Source organism: Nilaparvata lugens, chromosome 2, assembly GCF_014356525.2.
Source record: "Nilaparvata lugens isolate BPH chromosome 2, ASM1435652v1, whole genome shotgun sequence".
In the NCBI taxonomy this organism is placed as follows: domain Eukaryota; kingdom Metazoa; phylum Arthropoda; class Insecta; order Hemiptera; family Delphacidae; genus Nilaparvata; species Nilaparvata lugens.
Genome location: NC_052505.1, coordinates 81,688,328 through 81,706,877, shown reverse-complemented (window position 1 = coordinate 81,706,877; position 18,550 = coordinate 81,688,328). Strand labels below are relative to the sequence as shown.

Sequence of the window (18,550 nt, the reverse complement as noted above, 5' to 3'; positions counted from 1 at the left end):
CGCCATTCAGGTTTGTATAAAGCCTTGTACACACGTCCGTACAGATTCGCGCGAACAATCGTATGTACACATGCCTCGGCAATCACTGTACGTCCTTGTGGACGCGTTCCACGTATGCCTCGGCATTCAAAAAGCTATCTGATTTGCAGACGACACGAAGGCATGGTCGATAATTTCTACAATAACTCCAGAAGTTTTGATGACCTAATAAAAGCACTTAACACTGCTAATACGAGCCAATCAGAAGACAAGGATTGGAACTTCCCAAGGTCAAGTAACGTGTTTAGTATTTGCGTCATGTAAAAAGCATTAGTTGGATAGGCGTTTGATTACAAGCTTCCATTCTGTACCTATTCTGTGACTGAGACTCTGTGACTGAAACACGTCACGTGATCACGTCATCATTCTGTACCTATTCTGTGGTCTCGGCCTCAGAGTCTCAGTGTACAGTGTGTCTCCACGTGGTGTCTTAGTCAGTTAGTCACGTTTCAGTCACAGTGTCTCAGTGGCTAGTTGGTCGTTGGCTGATATTTTTGTTTTATACTTAGTTTCAAAGACCTTAAAGATGCATCTCTTTAAGGTCTTTGCTTAGTTTATTTATCAAAATTTGTTGGTTTATTTTAGTCTAATACCGATTTGAATATAAAATTTCCAATCTTAGTACGCATAGGATATGCGCTAAAATGAAGTCAGTAAGTAGCCTACTTGAATGGTATAACCATTGAATTACAATAGAATTACATATCCTAAAAATCAGTATGGCCTAATTCAAAAACAGGTACATTCACGTTACACAGCTTGTTGTAGGTTATGCTGTTTAATCTATGAGGCAACAATTTTTTTTAGCAACTTCTGATTCTAATTAGCTTTGAAGAACTTTGGAGGTTAAACTACGTTTGCATTGGTCAATTTTCCCTAATTTTTAGTTTATCAACTTTGAGTTGATTTTAAAAACGAAGACTAGTTTCCTGAGAATTTTAGTTTTCATAAAATATATGATTATGAAGTGAAAATTCAAATCAATCTAAAAGTATTCTTCTCCATATCATACTGCTTTATTTAGTTGTTTCTGTACCGGTACTATGCATTCTTTACTTGCTCATAACTCACACCCTGCACCCTGGTGATTCTCTATCCTGAAGATGATTAGCCTACTATGATTCATTTAACCAGTATCCTCATTCTTTGCAGGTGAAGTGTGAGCCAAGAGACAAGGATGTAGACATGTCAGCCATCAAGAAAAAGATTGATATCGACTACACCATTTCCTGGCTTGGAAAGCAGGAAGATTTGGTTGATAAACAGGTAACTTTTTGGCTGAGGTTGATGCTCCCATGAATTATTCTATGCTTGTGTGATAATAATGACACTTCAGTTGTGGGGCACTTTAGTTTATGGGCCGCAAAATCTAGCTATGAGACCTACATATATCGATAGAGCTAACCTTAGCTCTTACCTAACCTATGCTTTTCCTAACCTTAGCTTTTCCTAATCAAAGCTTTTCCCAACCTAAGCTTATTCCTAACCTAAGCTTTTCCTAAGTTGAGCTCTTTCTAATGAAATTTTTCCTAACCCATCTTTCCCTGACTTAAGCTTTTCTTAGACCCAGCTCCCCCTAACCTAAGCTTTTCCCAACCTTAGCTTTTTCCCAATCTGAGCTTTTTCCTAACCTCAGCTTTTCCTAATCTAAGCTTTTCCCAACCTAAGCTTTTTTCCTGATATAAGCTTTTCCTAAACTAAGATTCCCCTAACCTAAGCTTTTCCTGACCCTAGCTTCTCCTAACCTAAGCTTTCCCTAATCTAAGCCTTTCCCAACCTAAGCTTCCCCTAACCCAAGGGGACGTTGCTTTCCCTAACCTAACTTTTTCCTAACCTAAGCTTTTCCCAATCTTAGCTTTTTCCTAACCTTTGATTTTTCCTAATCTAAGCTTTTCCTAACCTAAGCTTTTTTCTAACCTATGCTTTACCCAATCTAAGTTTTTTCTAACCTAAGTTCTCCCTAGGTAGCAAAAAATGGGAGTTGCAATATTTTTATTTGCCCAAATATCTCGAACAATTTTGAGTTTAAGCAATCAAGTGACTGGACATTTTTTCTTTAGTATTTACCATTCTACTAAATCCAATAGTTTAAAATACCTATCAATCACCATGCAAACAGGTTCACCTCTTTTAACAAAAAAATTGCACTTTCTCCCACATTTTTTGCAATATCTCAAAAACTACTGAAGTTACAAACCTGAAATTTGTTTCATTGGATTCCTCGTCAAATTTTGCATAAGATTTCACTAGTTTTAAACATATTATAGCTATTATAAAATTATTAAAAATAAAAATTGATATAAGAATTTTGAACTTTCCGCCATATTTTTTCAGCTAATCCTTGGAAATCAACAGCAATGTTATACATGCTTGATCTCGTCTTGATCTCCTCTATCGATCTATGTAGATCTCAATGCTAGATTCCGCGGCCCATATACTAAAGTGCAGCCATCATACTGCTTTATTTAGTTGTTTCTGTACCGGTACCTACTATGCATTCTTTACTTGCTCATAACTCACACCCTGCACCCTGGTGATTGTCTATCCTGAAGATGGTTAGCCTACTATGCTTCATTAAACTGCAGTATCCTCATTCTTTGCAGGTGAAGTGTGAGCCAAGAGACAAGGATGTAGACATGTCAGCCATCAAGAAAGAGATTGATAACGACTACACCATGTCCTGGCTTGGAAAGCAGGAAGATTTGGTTCATAAACAGGTACCTTAATTTTTGGCTGAGGTTGATGCTCACATGAATTATTCTATGTTTGTGTGATAATAATGACACTTTAGTTGTAGGGCACTTTAGTTTATGGGCCGCAAAATCTTGCTATGATACCTACATAGATCGATAGAGGAGGTCAAGACGAGATCAATCATGTATAACATTGTTGTCGATTTCCAAGGATTAGCTGAAAAAACATGGCGGAAAGCTCAACATTTTTATATAAATTTTTATTTTAATAATTTTTCTATGGCTTCAATATGTTTTAAACTAGTGCAATCTTTTGTAAAATTTGACGAGGAATCCAATGAAACTAATTTCAGGTTCGTAACTTCAGTAGTTTTTGAGATATTGCAAAAAATGTGCAGAAAAATGCAAATGTTTTGCTTTAAAAAAGGTTAACTTGTTTTCATGATGATCAATAGGTATTTTAAACTATTGGGTTTAGTAGAATCATAAATTTTAAAGGAAAAATGTTTAGTCACTTGATAGCCAAAACTCAAAATTGTTCGAGATATTTGGGAAAATAAAAAAATTGCACTCTCAATACTCTTCAATTCTCATATTTAATTTTTTTACTACTTTTAGTGACTACTAAATTGGCTAAATCTCATTGGGATTCTTGCAGGGAATTCATTAAAATAAATTTGAGGTTAGAAAATTTTATAGATTATTAAGATATTTGGAAAAAATACAAGAAAACGTAGTATTTTAGTTTTAGAAGAGTTCAATATGTTTGCATAGGCATAGTGCAGACCGATATTTAGGATCACATTTTATTCAGCTTTCAATGCAATTCAGAAGCTTTAACAGATTGTAAAAATAATTGAATCAAATCAAGCTTTTCCTAACCTAAGCTTTTTCCCAATGTAAGCTTTTTGTAACCCAAGCTTTTCCTAACCTAAGGTTCTCCCAATCTTACCTTTTTTCCTAACCTAAGCTTTTCCTAACCTCTGATTTTACCTAATCTAAGCTTTTCCTAACCTAAGCTTCCCCTAGCCTAAGCTTTTCTCAAACATAGCTTCCCCTAACCTAAGTTTTTTCTAACCTAAGCCTTTCCCAATCTTAGCTTTTTCCTAACCTTTGATTTTTCCTAATCTAAGCTTTTTCTAATCTAAGTTCTACTAACCCAAGCTCCCCCAACCTAAGCTTTTCTCAGACCCAGCTTCCCCGAACCTAAGCTATTACTAATCTAAGCTTTACCTAACCTAAGCTTTTCCTAACCTAAGTTTATCCCAGACCCAACCTTCTCTAACCTAATTTTTTCCTAACCTAAACTTTTTCTAATCTGAGCTTTTCCTAACCCAAGCTTTCACCAACCTAAGCTTTTCCCAAACCCAGCTTCCCCTACCCTAAGCTTTACCTAACCCAAGCTTTTCCCAACCTCAACTTTTTCTTAACCTAAGCTTTTCCTTATCTACGTTTTCCTAACCCAAGCTTTCCCCAACCTAAGCTTTTCTTAGACCCAGCTTCCCCTAACCTAAGCTTCTTCTAACTTGAGCTTTTTCTTATCCAAACTTTTCGTAACCCAAGCTTTCCCCAGACCCATCTTCCCCTAACCTAAGCTTTTCCTAACCTTAGCTCTTACCTAACCTATGCTTTTCCTAACCTTAGCTTTTCCTAATCAAAGCTTTTCCCAACCTAAGCTTATTCCTAACCTAAGCTTTTCCTAAGTTGAGCTTTTTCTAATGCAAGTTTTCCTAACCCATCTTTCCCTGACTTGAGCTTTTCTTAGACCCAGCTCCCCCTGTATAATTTTATTTTAATGACTTATATAATAAATCGAAAATAAAACTTAACAAACGATGTTGGTGGGTTGAACAATTGTAAGTTGTGTAATTCTGAATGATTGATTGAATAAATAAATAAATCTCCATGCAGGAATTGGGATTAATCAGTGTGCCCCAAGGTCAAAAGAACTTGTTGGTGAACAACATATTTTTGGATACCATGAACAATTCATTTATTTCTGTGGTCAGTAGGCCTACTTCTCAACCGTTTGGTTTACTAAACTCTTCCAAAATGTACTGCATGAAGTAATTATTAGTTCTACATTCAGAGAAACAAGTTTAATGAAACAAATGGGAATAATCAATAAATTAATTGCTTAATCTGAAATGATGATTATCTACAACATTATAAGTAGAACTAAGTGATTTGAAAATAAATACCAAACTGTAAATACATAAATCTCTCAAAATAATGCAGGTATTTCATGAATTCAATCATAAATTTTAAAAGGTGGAATCACTGTCATTAAAGCTATTATTCAGTGTTTTCTACCAGCACTTGCTGAGTGAATTTTTGAAGTCATCTATTCATAGTTCTAATGTATGGTCATTCATAAAGTTCAAAATTCACTCAAGATCAAGATGGACAGTTGAGAAGATTGTTTTAAAAACAATGTATTCACTTATCATTCAGGGAATAGAGCTGTTCATAATATTTGGGATTCCTTCCATAAAGAAATAATTTATGTAACAAAATCTAATAATGTGATAACATTTTAACATCAAATTATGTATTTAATGTTATCACATTATTAGATTCTGTTACATAAATTATTTCTTTATGGAAGGAATCCCAAATATTATGAACAGCTCTATTCCCTGAATGATAAGTGAATACATTGTTTTTTAAACACTCTTCTCAACTGTCCATCTTGATCTCATGTGGTTTCACGTTGTTTTGAAATATTGTATACTGTAAGCTATTAATGATTTCAAAATTCAGTCAGTTTTTTAATTATTTTAGTCACATACCATAGCTTTATGTCTTACTAATTGAATAACTAACATCAGATCGATAATAAAACATCGAAGTGGATAAACTTTTTAAAAAAATGTGAAACTGTATAAAATGACATCGCCTATATAAAGTTTAAAAAATGAGATGTTATTTTCAATAAATCGGTTTGTGAAAACTACTAGCTGCATTATAAAAATGTATTTTGTGATTAGGCCAACTCAATGAAAGTGTAAAAGATTGTTAGCATGAAATGCTATCTTATCTTATCATGTAAAATTCAAAATGTTATCTTGGTTGAATAATGTTTTGAATCTGATCATTTCATGTTAATTTAATCAAGCAAGCTTGAATGAGTTTAAATCTAAATAGTTGATTAGATTTCTCTCTTTCTTGTGATAATTCTCTACCATACACAAACTGGCTAGTCTAGGCTTTACATTATTATTAAATACTAGAAGTTATACTTCAAATAAATAAATAAAAATTCGTCAACTTCTAACTTCTTGAAAACGAAAAAGATAGCAATTTAGACCTAGAGACTAGGTTATTAAAGGCCTACTAAAGTAGACTACCTGAATAAAAATTGTAAACATGCTGGTAGGCTACTTATAAAAATTATATTAAATTGTGTACGGTAGATCTAGCCTACTTTATTATGAGAAATTTAAGTCTACTTACTTGAATCCTCTATCACATCAGCAATTTTTAACCATTTTCTATTTTTCAAATAGGTAATTCGTTGTGCAGGTCTGGAAAGTACAAAACTTTGAACTGTCGCATCAAATTTATAACGAATTTTACGCCTTTCGGTTGTAAATCCATTTTCAATTTCTCTTGTAGAAATTATAAGAATAAAGAAACCAATGGAAATATTTTATACCTCAATTTTCTACTACAAATTAATTTCACAGTATAATAGTAGCAATCCGAAATCTGACAACCAACAGCAAAATAATATATCAAAACAAACCATCCAAAAATTAAAGATTGAGGTTAAAAAGAACATGGCGTCTGATCCAGAGAAAGATTCTTCTGCCGGTGTCACGTGATCAGAGCAGAAAAATATTTCGAAGCTGTCTGTTCCCGTCGACAGAATCCCGATATTAGTTCTTTTTCGACAAAACGGTTCACGAGCAGTGATCGGTCGAAGAAAAATAGCATTGTGATGATAGACCTTAAAATGAACGGCGAAATGAACGACAGTTCGTCTCTGATTTGAACAGTTCTTTTTTTCTGCTCAACTTTCTGCCGATGGGTGAACACTACCATAGAACAAATGTTAATTTAAAGTGAATTCTGTCGTCTGCCCGTTACGAAAACACAAATTAACTGTTTTATACTTAGTTTCAAAGGCCTTGAAGATGCATCTCTTTAAGGTCTTTGCTTAGTTTATTTATCATAATTTGTTGGTTTATTTTAGTCTTATACCGATTTGAATATAAAATTTCCAATCTTAGTACGCATAGGATATGCGCTAAAATGAAGTCAGTAAGTAGCCTACTTGAATGGTATAACCATTGAATTACAATAAAATTACATAACCTAAAAATCAGTATGGCCTAATTCAAAAACAGGTACATTCACGTTACACAGCTTGTTGTAGGTTATGCTGTTTAATCTTTGAGGAAACAATTTTTTTAGCAACTTCTGATTCTAATTAGCTTTGAAGAACTTTGGAGGTTAAACTACGTTTGCATTGGTCAATTTTCCCTAATTTTTAGTTTATCAACTTTTGAGTTGATTTTAAAAACGAAGACTAGTTTCCTGAGAATTTTAGTTTTCATAAAATATATGATTATGAAGTGAAAATTCAAATCAATCTCAAAGTATTCTTCTCCATATCATACTGCTTTATTTAGTTGTTTCTGTACCGGTACCTACTATGCATTCTTTACTTGCTCATAACTCACACCCTGCACCCTGGTGATTCTCTATACTGAAGATGATTAGCCTACTATGATTCATTTAACCAGTATCCTCATTCTTTGCAGGTGAAGTGTGAGCCAAGAGACAAGGATGTAGACAAGTCAGCCATCAAGAAAGAGATTGATACCGACTACATCATGCCCTGGCTTGGAAAGCAGGAAGATTTGGTTGATAAGCAGGTAACTTTTTGGCTGAGGTTGATGCTCCCATGAATTATTCTATGCTTGTGTGATAATAATGACACTTCAGTTGTGGGGCACTTTAGTTTATAAGCCGCGGAATCTAGCATTGAGACCTACATAGATCGATAGAGGAGGTCAAGACGAGATCAATCATGTATAACATTGTTGTCAATTTCCAAGGATTAGCTGAAAAAACATGGCGGAAAGTTCAAAATGTTTATATCAATTTTTATTTTTAATAATTTTTTTTATGGCTTCAATATGTTTTAAACTAGTACAATCTTATGTAAAATTTGACGAGGAATCCAATGAAACTAATTTCAGGTTCGTAACTTCAGTAGTGAGATATTGCAAAAAATGCAAATTTTTTGCTTTAAAAAGGTTAACTTGTTTTCTTGACGATCAATAGGTATTTTAAACTATTAGATTTAGTAGAATCATAAATTTTAAAGGAAAAATGTTTAGTAACTTGATAGCCAAATCTCAAAATTGTTCGAGATATTTGGGAAAATAAATAAAAAATTGCACACTCAATACTCTTCAATTCTCATATTTAATTTTTTACTACTTTTAGTGACTACTAAATTGGCTAAATCTCATTGGGATTTTTGCAGGGAATTCATTAAAATAGATTTGAGGTTAGAAAATTTTATAGATTATTAAGATATTTGGAAAAAATACAAGAAAACGTAGTATTTTAGCTTTAGAAGAGTTCAATGTTTGCATAGGCATAGTGCAGACCGATATTTAGGATCACATTTTTTCAGCTTTCAATGCAATTCAGAAGCTTTAAAAGATTGTAAAAATAATTGAATTAAATCAAGCTTTTCCCAATGTAAGCTTTTCGTAACCTAAGGTTTTCCCAATCTTACCTTTTTTCCTAACCTAAGCATTTCCTAACCTTAGATTTTCCCCAATCTAAGCTTTTGCTAACCTAAGCTCCCCCTAGCCTAAGCTTTTCTCAAACGTAGCTTCCCCTAACCTAAGCTTTTCCCAATCTTAGCTTTTCCTAACCTTCGATTTTTCCTAATCTAAGTTTTACTTACCCAAGCTCCCCCAACCTAAGCTTTTCTCAGACCGAGCTTCCCCGAACCTAAGCTATTACTAATCAAAGCTTTACCTTACCTAAGCTTTTCCTAACCTAAGTTTATCCCAGACCCAGTTATCTCTAACCTAATTTTTTCCTAACCTAAACTTTTTCTAATCTGAGCTTTTCCTAACCCAAGCATTCACCAACCTAAGCTTTTCCCAAACCCAGCTTCCCCTAACCTAAGCTTTACCTAACTCAAGCTTTTCCTTATCTACGTTTTCCTAACCCAAGCTTTCCCCAACCTAAGCTTTTCTTAGACCCAGATTCCCCCAACTTGAGCTTTTTCTAATCCAAACTTTTCCCAACCCAAGCTTTCCCCAGACCCATCTTCCTCTAACCTAAGCTTTTCCCAACCTTAGCTCTTACCTAACCTATGCTTTTCCTAACCTTAGCTTTTCCTAATCAAAGCTTTTCCCAACCTACGCTTATTCCTAACCTAAGCTTTTCCTAAGTTGAGCTCTTTCTAATGCAAGTTTTCCTAACCCATCTTTCCCTGACTTAAGCTTTTCTTAGACCCAGCTCCCCCTAACCTAAGCTTTTCCCAACCTTAGCTTTTTCCCAATCTGAGCTTTTTCCTAACCTCAGCTTTTCCTAATCTAAGCTTTTCCCAACCTAAGCTTTTTTCCTGATATAAGCTTTTCCTAAACTAAGATTTCCCTAACCTAAGCTTTTCCTGACCCTAGCTTCTCCTAACCTAAGCTTTCCCTAATCTAAGCCTTTCCCAACCTAAGCTTCCCCTAACCCAAGCTTTTCTCAAACGTTGCTTTCCCTAACCTAAGTTTTTCCTAACCTAAGCTTTTCCTAATCTAAGCTTTTCCTAACCTAAGCTTTTTTCTAACCTAAGCTCTACCCAATCTAAGTTTTTTCTAACCTAAGTTCTCCCTAGGTAGCAAAAAATGGAGTTGCAATATTTTTATTTGCCCAAATATCTCGAACAATTTTGAGTTTAAGCAATCAAGTGACTGGACATTTTTTCTTTAGTATTTATCATTCTACTAGATCCAATAGTTTAAAATACCTATCAATCACCATGCAAACAGGTTCACCTCTTTTAACAAAAAAATTGCACTTTTTCCCACATTTTTTGCAATATCTCAAAAACTACTGAAGTTACAAACCTGAAATTTGTTTCATTGGATTCCTCGTCAAATTTTACATAAGATTGCACTAGTTTTAAACATATTGTAGCTATTATAAAATTATTAAAAATAAAAATTGATATAAGAATTTTGAACTTTCTGCCATGTTTTTTCAGCTAATCCTTGGAAATCGACAACAATGTTATACATGGTTGATCTCGTCTTGATCTCCTCTATCGATCTATGTAGATCTCAATGCTAGATTCCGCGGCCAATATACTAAAGTGCAGCCATCATACTGCTTTATTTAGTTGTTTCTGTACCGGTACCTACTATGCATTCTTTACTTGCTCATAACTCACACCCTGCACCCTGGTGATTGTCTATCCTGAAGATGGTTAGCCTACTATGCTTCATTAAACCAGTATCCTCATTCTTTGCAGGTGAAGTGTGAGCCAAGAGACAAGGATGTAGACATGTCAGCCATCAAGAAAGAGATTGATACCGACTACACCATGTCCTGGCTTGGAAAGCCGGGAGATTTGGTTGATGAACAGGTAACTTTTTGGCTGAGGTTGATGCTCACATGAATTATTCTATGCTTGTGTGATAATAATGAGAGATATGTGGACGTACAGCTTTAGGTGGGTTTCAAACCACCGGGAAGCGATTTTCAAACTCATAAATAGTAGGCTATTTAGAGGAGTTCAGCTTTTAAAGTGGTCACCCTTTCAAAGGAAATAGCAGGCGCGTGGGGCGTAATTTAACTTATAGATAGCTTATCAGAGCGACAACAAAGCCAAATTTTTTCCCTATTTTTAAATATTTCCAAGTATTATTTGAAATTTAGAAGTTTATCTATTCCAGTAGCACTTATTTATTGGAATTCAATAGTATTTGGAATTCGTCCAGTGCAATGAAATAAGGCAGTGAGTAATATTTTTTTGAACTCTAGAATCACTCACTTGATACTTACTTACTTGATACTTGTAGTTATCCCACTGGAAACGCTGCTGCGTCGTGGTTGTCACTCTGTAGATATTCTTCTACCGAGTAGTATGGATTGGCTAACAGATAGCTCTTGAATGCTTTCTTGAATCTGTCCTCTCTCTCTATGCTTCTAATGCTAGCCGGAACTTTGTTGTACATTTTTGTGATGAGGAATTTAGGTCCGTTCCTGGCTAGGGTTGATGTTACCTGCTCCATGTGGATCATCCGTGTTTGGCGAGTGTTGGCAAACCAAACCAAACCGATCATGCACAGACCATATATTCACTATCCGTACAATTTTGGAAAAATGCTATGAGTATAATATTGATTTGCACCAATTATACATAGATTATAAGCAAGCATTTGATAGTGTGAAAAGGAATAGTCTGTTAGCAAGTATGATTGAATTCGGTATACCTGGCAAACTTACAAGATTAGTGAGAATGACTTTGAAAGGTACAAAGTACAGAGTAAAGATCCAGGGAAGCCTGTCTAACAGTTTCTTGGCAAGTAATGGACTTAGACAAGGAGATGTATTATCGGCCATGCTATTCAATATTAGTTTGGAAAAGGTTATATGGAGTTTGACAGTTAACCCAAATGGAACCATCATGGATAGGACTCTACAATACATGGCATACGCAGATGATGTGGTCCTACTAGCAAGAAATAAAAGAGCCCTACTGGAAGGATTTGACCAACTTAAGACTGGATCTGAGCAAACAGGTCTCAAAATTAATAATAATAAGACAAAATATATGCACAATAGTAGAAAAAATACCAAGGGAATGAAAGACGTTTTGTGTTTGGAGACAGTAGTTTTGAGAAGGTTGAGGAATTCAAATATCTGGGAGCTGTAATAACACAAAAAACGAAGTCCCAATAGATATCAAAGCTAAAGTATCAGCTGGGAATAGATGTTATTAAGCTTTAAAAACTTTTATCAATTCCCGACTTATCTCAAGAAGGCTAAAAGTGCAAGTTTACAACACTGTCATAAGACCAGCCGTACTATATGGTGCAGAAACCTGGGTACTTACTCAGAGGGACGAGACCATACTCAATGTCTGGGAAAGAAAGATCCTCCGAAAAATCTACGGACCCACCTATAGTGATGGAGAGTGGAAGATCCGCACTAACCAAGAGTTGCGAGAGCTCTACAACAACCCAGACATTGTAGTTGAAATAAAAATGAGACGTCTAGGTTGGTTAGGACATGTGGAGCGCATGGATGACTCAAGGAGCGCAAAGAAAGTCCACAGAATGAATCCTGGAGGAAGAAGACTGAGGGGAAGACCAAGAATGCGTTGGATTGACGACGTGGAGAATGACTTGAGGCAGATGGGTATCAGAGGATGGAGAAGGAAAGCTCAAAATCGGGACGAATGGAGAGGCATACTGCGGGAGGCCAAGACCCTCAATGGGTTGTAGAGCCGAGGAGTAAGTAAGTATTTAGGTCCGTTCCTGGCTAGGGTTGATGTTACCTGCTCCATGTGGATCATCCGTGTTTGGCGAGTGTTATGCTGATCCCCATTCCTCATAAACAATTCAGGTTTCCTTTTCACCATCATGGCCGATTCCAGAATGAACGTTGCTGGCAAAGTCAATATATTTAATTAATTGTTGGAACAGCGGTTTACAATGTGCTAGGTATGGTGCTCTACAAATTGTTCGTACGATACACTTTTGTAATAGAAAAATTCTTTTGGCCAGTGAGCTTCCACCCCACACTGCTATGCCATAATACTGCTGAAGCATCCGTAGTAAACCTTCATCAAGATGTCATTGTCCACAATAGGTAAAACTCTACGAATCATATAGCAAATTGAAGTCAATTTAACTGATACATTTTCAATATGCTAATGACATCGAAGGTTGCCATTTATTGTGATTCCTAGGTATTTTGTGGATTCATATACTAGAATACTACCGCCGTCCAGTTTAAGCAGTGGTGAGTGGTCAGGTTTATTTCGATTGTAGAACTGAACTATATTTGTTTGCCTCTATTTAGTAATAATTGATTACTTGCGCACCATTCCTGCATTTGTTGCACTCCTCTTTGTGTTCTATTTCTAAGCTGTTCGTCAGTTTGATCCTGGATCAGGTGGCTTACATCATCAGCAAACACCCATATCCTTCCTTCCGTAATTGATTATGATAGGTCATTTACATAGAGAAGAAATAGCACTGGCCCCAAATTCGAACCTTGAGGGACTCCTGCACTTGAAACATCCAAGGTTTTAGAAATATATTGTTTAGTCAAGCCACCCATACTAGTATGCCTCACAGAGACCGCTTGTTTTCTGTTAGATAGATAAGTTGTAATCCACTTTAATGCCATACCTTCCACGCCCAGAGTCTGATAAATTTCATTTATCTTTGTTATGGATTCAAAACTATAATTTACAGTACCATATGTTTTGGTATTATGATATGTTATTGAAGTGTTTTATTTAGCTATCAAGTTAGTGAAATGTAGTTATTTCTGTACTAGAAAATCATGCAGGCCATTTCAGGCCATAATTGATAAAACACAATAGATCTAGATCCAGTAGGTAACCTGGAACTCACCCCTACATACATAAGTATAGTCTTGTAGGGGTATTCTTGTAATAATAATACTATTAAATTTTATTATATAGTGCATTTTAAAGAATAAAGAATTTTGAATTGAATTGAGCATTTTTCCATAATGACAGAAGCATTTGTTTTGGCTTTCATATTTAAGAAAAACCAAACCTTTGTCTAAAACTATGCAAAAGCAAAACTTATAGGTACTGTACTCATTTATGATGTAATCTGTACACACTATTACTTTTTGTGTCCTCACTGCATATTAAATTTGCATTCCATTATTATAGGCTATAGAATTTTTTGATCAATTGAAAAAATTAAGCTGTTCAATTCGATAATCGTGTAACTTTGTGATAGTTTTTCAGGTATGAAACGATAATCAAAAAGTTTTTCAGGTATGAAACGATAATCAAAATTTTTATTGGTCTGTTGTCTATTATATTATCCAAATATTTTTTCCGATTTTATAGCCTACATGACAACTGTCAATGGATTTGGAGACAGTGTTGTTAAATAGAAAGTTGCTTTCTAGTCTCTAAAAATGTTGAGCTTAGTAGCTAGCCCATGAAGTATGCATTGCTATTTAAATGTATTGCAGCTTATTATTCAGGAATTCAAAGCACCAATTTTCTGTAAGTAGACTTTTTCTCTGCTTGGAGCAAAAATTATTAATGCATCTCTTTGAGACACAATGGCCCATATGAATAAAACAAAAGCAAATGCTCATGAGCAAGAGCATGGAGCATAAGGTTTTGCTCATGAGCAAAAGGTAGAAGTAAAAGCATTTGCTCATTTTTATATGAATAAGCTCTACCTTATACTCTTACTTTATGCTCCTGAACTCTGGAGCAAATGCTCACGTATTTTAAAGATTTTTCATCAGCTGATTCGCTTTTGTAGCCTTAATTTGTATTTATAGCTCACGGAAGCGCTAAATATGCAGGGGCACCGCTTGTGTTTGCGTCGTCTGCTCTGTTTTCTATTTATGAATACAGTTTTAGGTTAGTTGAGTTTAGAATTTTGAAATAATAGCGTGAAAAAATGTCATCTCTGTAATAATCTTCAGCATATTCTTATAATATCAATAGCCTTCTTATAATCGTCTAAACTCTCATATTCTTAAATGCCTATTTCCTATTTTGTGATGGCTATCTTTATAACAGGTAGCTTTTGTATTTATTCTTTTGTAGGAATAATGGTGATATATATCATGGTTGAATCTAAAAAGAGTTTTATAATTCTACACTATTGGTTGTGATAGTATCTGGTATGGTTTCCTCTTCCTCATACGAATTAGTTGAGCCATTTTACTATGAGCAAAAGGTGATAAGCTGCTCTAGACTAGACTCACCTTTTTTGGAACATTTGCTTCGAAAGTTGAGAAAATGCTCTAGTTTATTGATACAATTTTGAGCAAAAGCTTTTACTTTTGAGCAAACGCTCAAACTTATTTTTTGATGAGTATGAGCAAAAGGTTTTGCTCAAGTTTATTCATAGAAAATGAAGCAAATGCTCCATATTTTAGAAGTATGAGCAAATGCTCAACTTTATTCATATGGCCCATTGGGTCCAAGACCACTGATTACTCTTTTTCATGTACCCAAAAAAACTAATTAATGTAAGTAGCAGTGTGCATGTATGTTTGTTTGTATGTTTCAAGTGTGCATGATCTGATTTTATCCTATTGTATATTTGCAGGTCTCATCCAACCCTGGCAGTTCACTAACTGTTAAAAAGGAGGAAGCACACTCTAATGAAGAAGAAGGTATGAGAGAAGGAAATTATAAAGAAAACGAAAGGACAGTAAGCAAAGGTTAGTTGATTTCCAGGCAATGTTTTTTTACTGCATTTTGATAAAAAAGTGAATTGTGATAATTGAAAGGACAGTTCACGAAATTGATCAGCTCTGAAATATACTGTGAGATCCTAGAAAAATTGCAGAGAACTACTCTGAAGAAGAGGTGATGGTAAACGTGTGTTGCTCAAAAAGGATAGAGCTATCAGTTTTGCCTGATCACTGACAAGCATAGCAAACCAATGTTAATTATTATTATTATTATTGTTATTCATGGCGCTTAGTTGTGTATATGTGAGCTTCACTAAAACTCACACAACATGCCACCTGTCAATTACATATATTTTTCACATACACGATTGGTTTTATTTAATACATTTTCCAATAAATTAATTTTCTTAAAACCTATACGTCTAAACTACCAGACAAGGACCTCATTCCCTCTTCAACACTATAGGGACAACTCTTTAATAGTATATCACTTATTTTATTTTTGAATACTTTCAAATTAGTCTCCATTTTCAAATCGTTTTTCAAAAAGTTATATATTTTTATGCCTGAATATAAGGCTCCCTTCTCATAGGCGGTAAGTCTGTGCTTGGGCAAATAAAGATTGTTGTTACGCTGAGGAAACCTGTGAATGGGATGGTTGTCAGCAATTATCTCACTATTTCTTTTCATGTACATTAAAATGTCAACCATATATAGCCTAAAGCCGGAAGGGTTAATAGGTTGAGTCTGCGAAATATGTGCCTGCAGGAGTCTCTCCTCCCAGTTAAATTCCTAATCACTCTTTTTTGGATTTTAAAAATGTTTAATGCGCCAGTGGAGGAGCCCCAAAAATTTATGCCATACCTTATAATTGAAAGGAAGTATCCATGGTATAGTAAAAGCCCTGTCTATAAATTTGTAATTGTTAAAACTGTGCGAATGGCGTAAATAGCACGACAGAGTCTTTGCTGTAATTTCTGTAGGTAGCCTTCCCATTCCAAATTATGTTGCACAAGCAAGCCAAAAAACTTAGCTGAGTCTACATTTTCACCCCATCACCCCCACCAGCGTGCACACCATCGCTATCATTCCTTCTTATCCTAAAGTGAACAATTTTTGTTTTCACAGGGTTCAAAACCAAAACATTATTTCTAAACCAAATATTTAATTTCTCCCTAATTCCTTGTAATGTGAGATGAGCAGTGGAACAATTCTTCTCTCTGACAATAATTGTGAAATCATCTGCATAGAGGATAGATTTCTCCTGTATGATTTTCGGTAGGTCATTAATAAATATATTGAACAGAAGTGGCCCAAGAACAGATCCCTGTGGCACTCCGCAATGAGGGGCTTTCTCCCAGTTCGAAAAATGCACACCAGTTTCCATATTCATACGCACTTGGTGATATCTACACATCAAGTAGGATTCAAATCAACTTATTTCAGTGACCCCAAACCCATAAAAACGAAGCTTCTGCAGTAGCAATTAATGATTCATGCAGTCGAAGGCTCTTGACAAATCACAGAACATTCTGAATGCAGATTGAGAGCCATCAAGGCCCTTAGAACCTCCTCAATACACTCAAATATGGCATTCTTTGTCGACCTACCTCTTCTAAAACCATATTGCTCATTGCAGAATAACTTATTATTTTCAAAATATGCATTAACTTGTTCAAACACTGCTTTCTCGGAAACTTTTGACACAATAGGAGGTATATTAATAGGTCTGAAATTAGCCATATTTCTATTATCTCCACTCTTTAGTGCCGGTGTGACATTTGTAAATTTGAGCCAATCAGGAAAAACACCAGATGATAGAGATAAATTTATTATATAAGTTAGTACCGGAGTAATTATAGATGCAAGCCTTTTTAATACTGTACCACTCAACTCATCCCACCCTGCAGACGAACCGGATTTAAGTGACATAATGGTCTTGAAAACAAAGTTTTCTGAAACTGAAGAGAATCTGAAACGTTTATGAATTGAGTTACAACAATTATTATTCATAGAGACAATAGCAGAGCTCACTGAGACACCAGTGGACAAATTAAGTGGGACAGACTTGAAGAAATTGTTGAAACTTGAACCTATCAGTTTCGGATCAGTAATGCAATTACCCTGCAAAATAATTTCGGATGGTGAATTCTTTGGGTTTTCCTTAATTTTTTCCCTCTTTATAATGTTCCAAGTTGTTTTTATCTGGTTATCTGAATCTCCAACCAGTTTGCATGTGAACATACGCCTTGCTGCTCTTAATGTTTTCCTGTAAACTGATAGGTACTTTTTGACATACGCACGAAACTGGGGAGAATCTATTTCCTTGGCCATTATGATCAGTTCTCGCTTTCTAGCACAGGAAACACGAAGACCAGCGCTCATCCAAGATTTCTTACTTTTTAAATTACTCACCCTACTTGATAAAGGAAAGGACTCCAAAAAAGCAGATCTCACAATGGAGATGAATTCTTTATAACTATCATTACAAGATGAGGTGGAAAAAAATTATTCCATGATAATTTTGACAGGGAATTGACAAAAACGTTAACATTACTTTCACAGAAATTCCTACCAACTGTATGAGACTTGTTGCTACCAAAAGCCAGAGCTTTATCCAAGGAAATGATGTGTGCAGTATGATCAGATATACCTAATTCCATAACCCTGCCTTTAAAGAGACCAACGTCCATGTTTGTAATTATATTGTCTATGGCCGTGGCTGTTGTTGCGCAAAAACGAGTAGGTTCTTGCAAAATCGGAGCAAATACTTTTATCACCAAAGAATCTAGAAATGTTCTAGTTCTTGTGTTGTTTCTCAATAGGTCTTTATTAAAATCCCCACTTATCAATATCCACTTCATCTTTTCTTTTGATATCTTACTCAAGAGCTGCTCAAATTTTCCAATAAACTCATCAAAGTCACTATTTGGCGATCTATATATACCTATAAATAAAAATACATTTTCCCTATCACCTCCAGAAAAACTCACTTCTATGGCAGTGCATTCAAAAGAGCTTTCTATGGCCATCAAATTAATATCGTCTCTTACAGTTGCCCTCAATCCTCTCCTCACCAAAAGACAGACCCCACCTCTTATCTTGGTTGTCCTGCAATAAATCGATGCCACTGTATAAGAAGATAATGCCCCAACACAATCAAAATTTATATCCTTCAACCAGTGCTCACTTATGCTAATTACCTCGGGAGCCAAATTTAGTGTTTTTAAAGTTAAGTCAAAATCCATAAGCTTGTTCTCAAATCCCTGAGAATTCAAGTGTAGGAGAATATGTTTTTCCCTCCTAGAAGTACTATTCATCCTCTGATAAGGAATGTCAATAATATTGTTTAAATCAACCCCACGTCTTAGACAATCCTTATTTCTCCGAGACCTTCGAAAATCACTAACCCT

General features: G+C 35.2%; 1 protein-coding gene across 15 annotated transcripts in view; it reads left to right on the top strand.

Annotated features, from left to right (window-relative positions):
* Positions 1–452: 452 nt before the first annotated feature.
* LOC111064036 (zinc finger protein 664) overlaps positions 453–18,550 on the top strand; it is a 36,345-nt gene continuing 18,247 nt past the window's right edge. For 6 of the 15 annotated variants that reach the window (XM_039421903.1, XM_039421911.1, XM_039421899.1 and 3 more), the window contains exons 1-6: positions 535–692; positions 1,192–1,305; positions 2,643–2,756; positions 7,502–7,615; positions 10,231–10,344; positions 15,050–15,164. In XM_039421903.1, the coding sequence (XP_039277837.1) occupies positions 684–692; positions 1,192–1,305; positions 2,643–2,756; positions 7,502–7,615; positions 10,231–10,344; positions 15,050–15,164 (580 nt within the window). In that variant the 5' untranslated portion in view covers positions 535–683. Of the gene's footprint in view, positions 693–1,191; positions 1,306–2,642; positions 2,757–6,844; positions 6,999–7,501; positions 7,616–10,230; positions 10,345–15,049; positions 15,165–18,550 lie in introns of those variants that run through there. The other 9 variants (XM_039421901.1, XM_039421900.1, XM_039421902.1 and 6 more) reach the window with 9 other exon arrangements.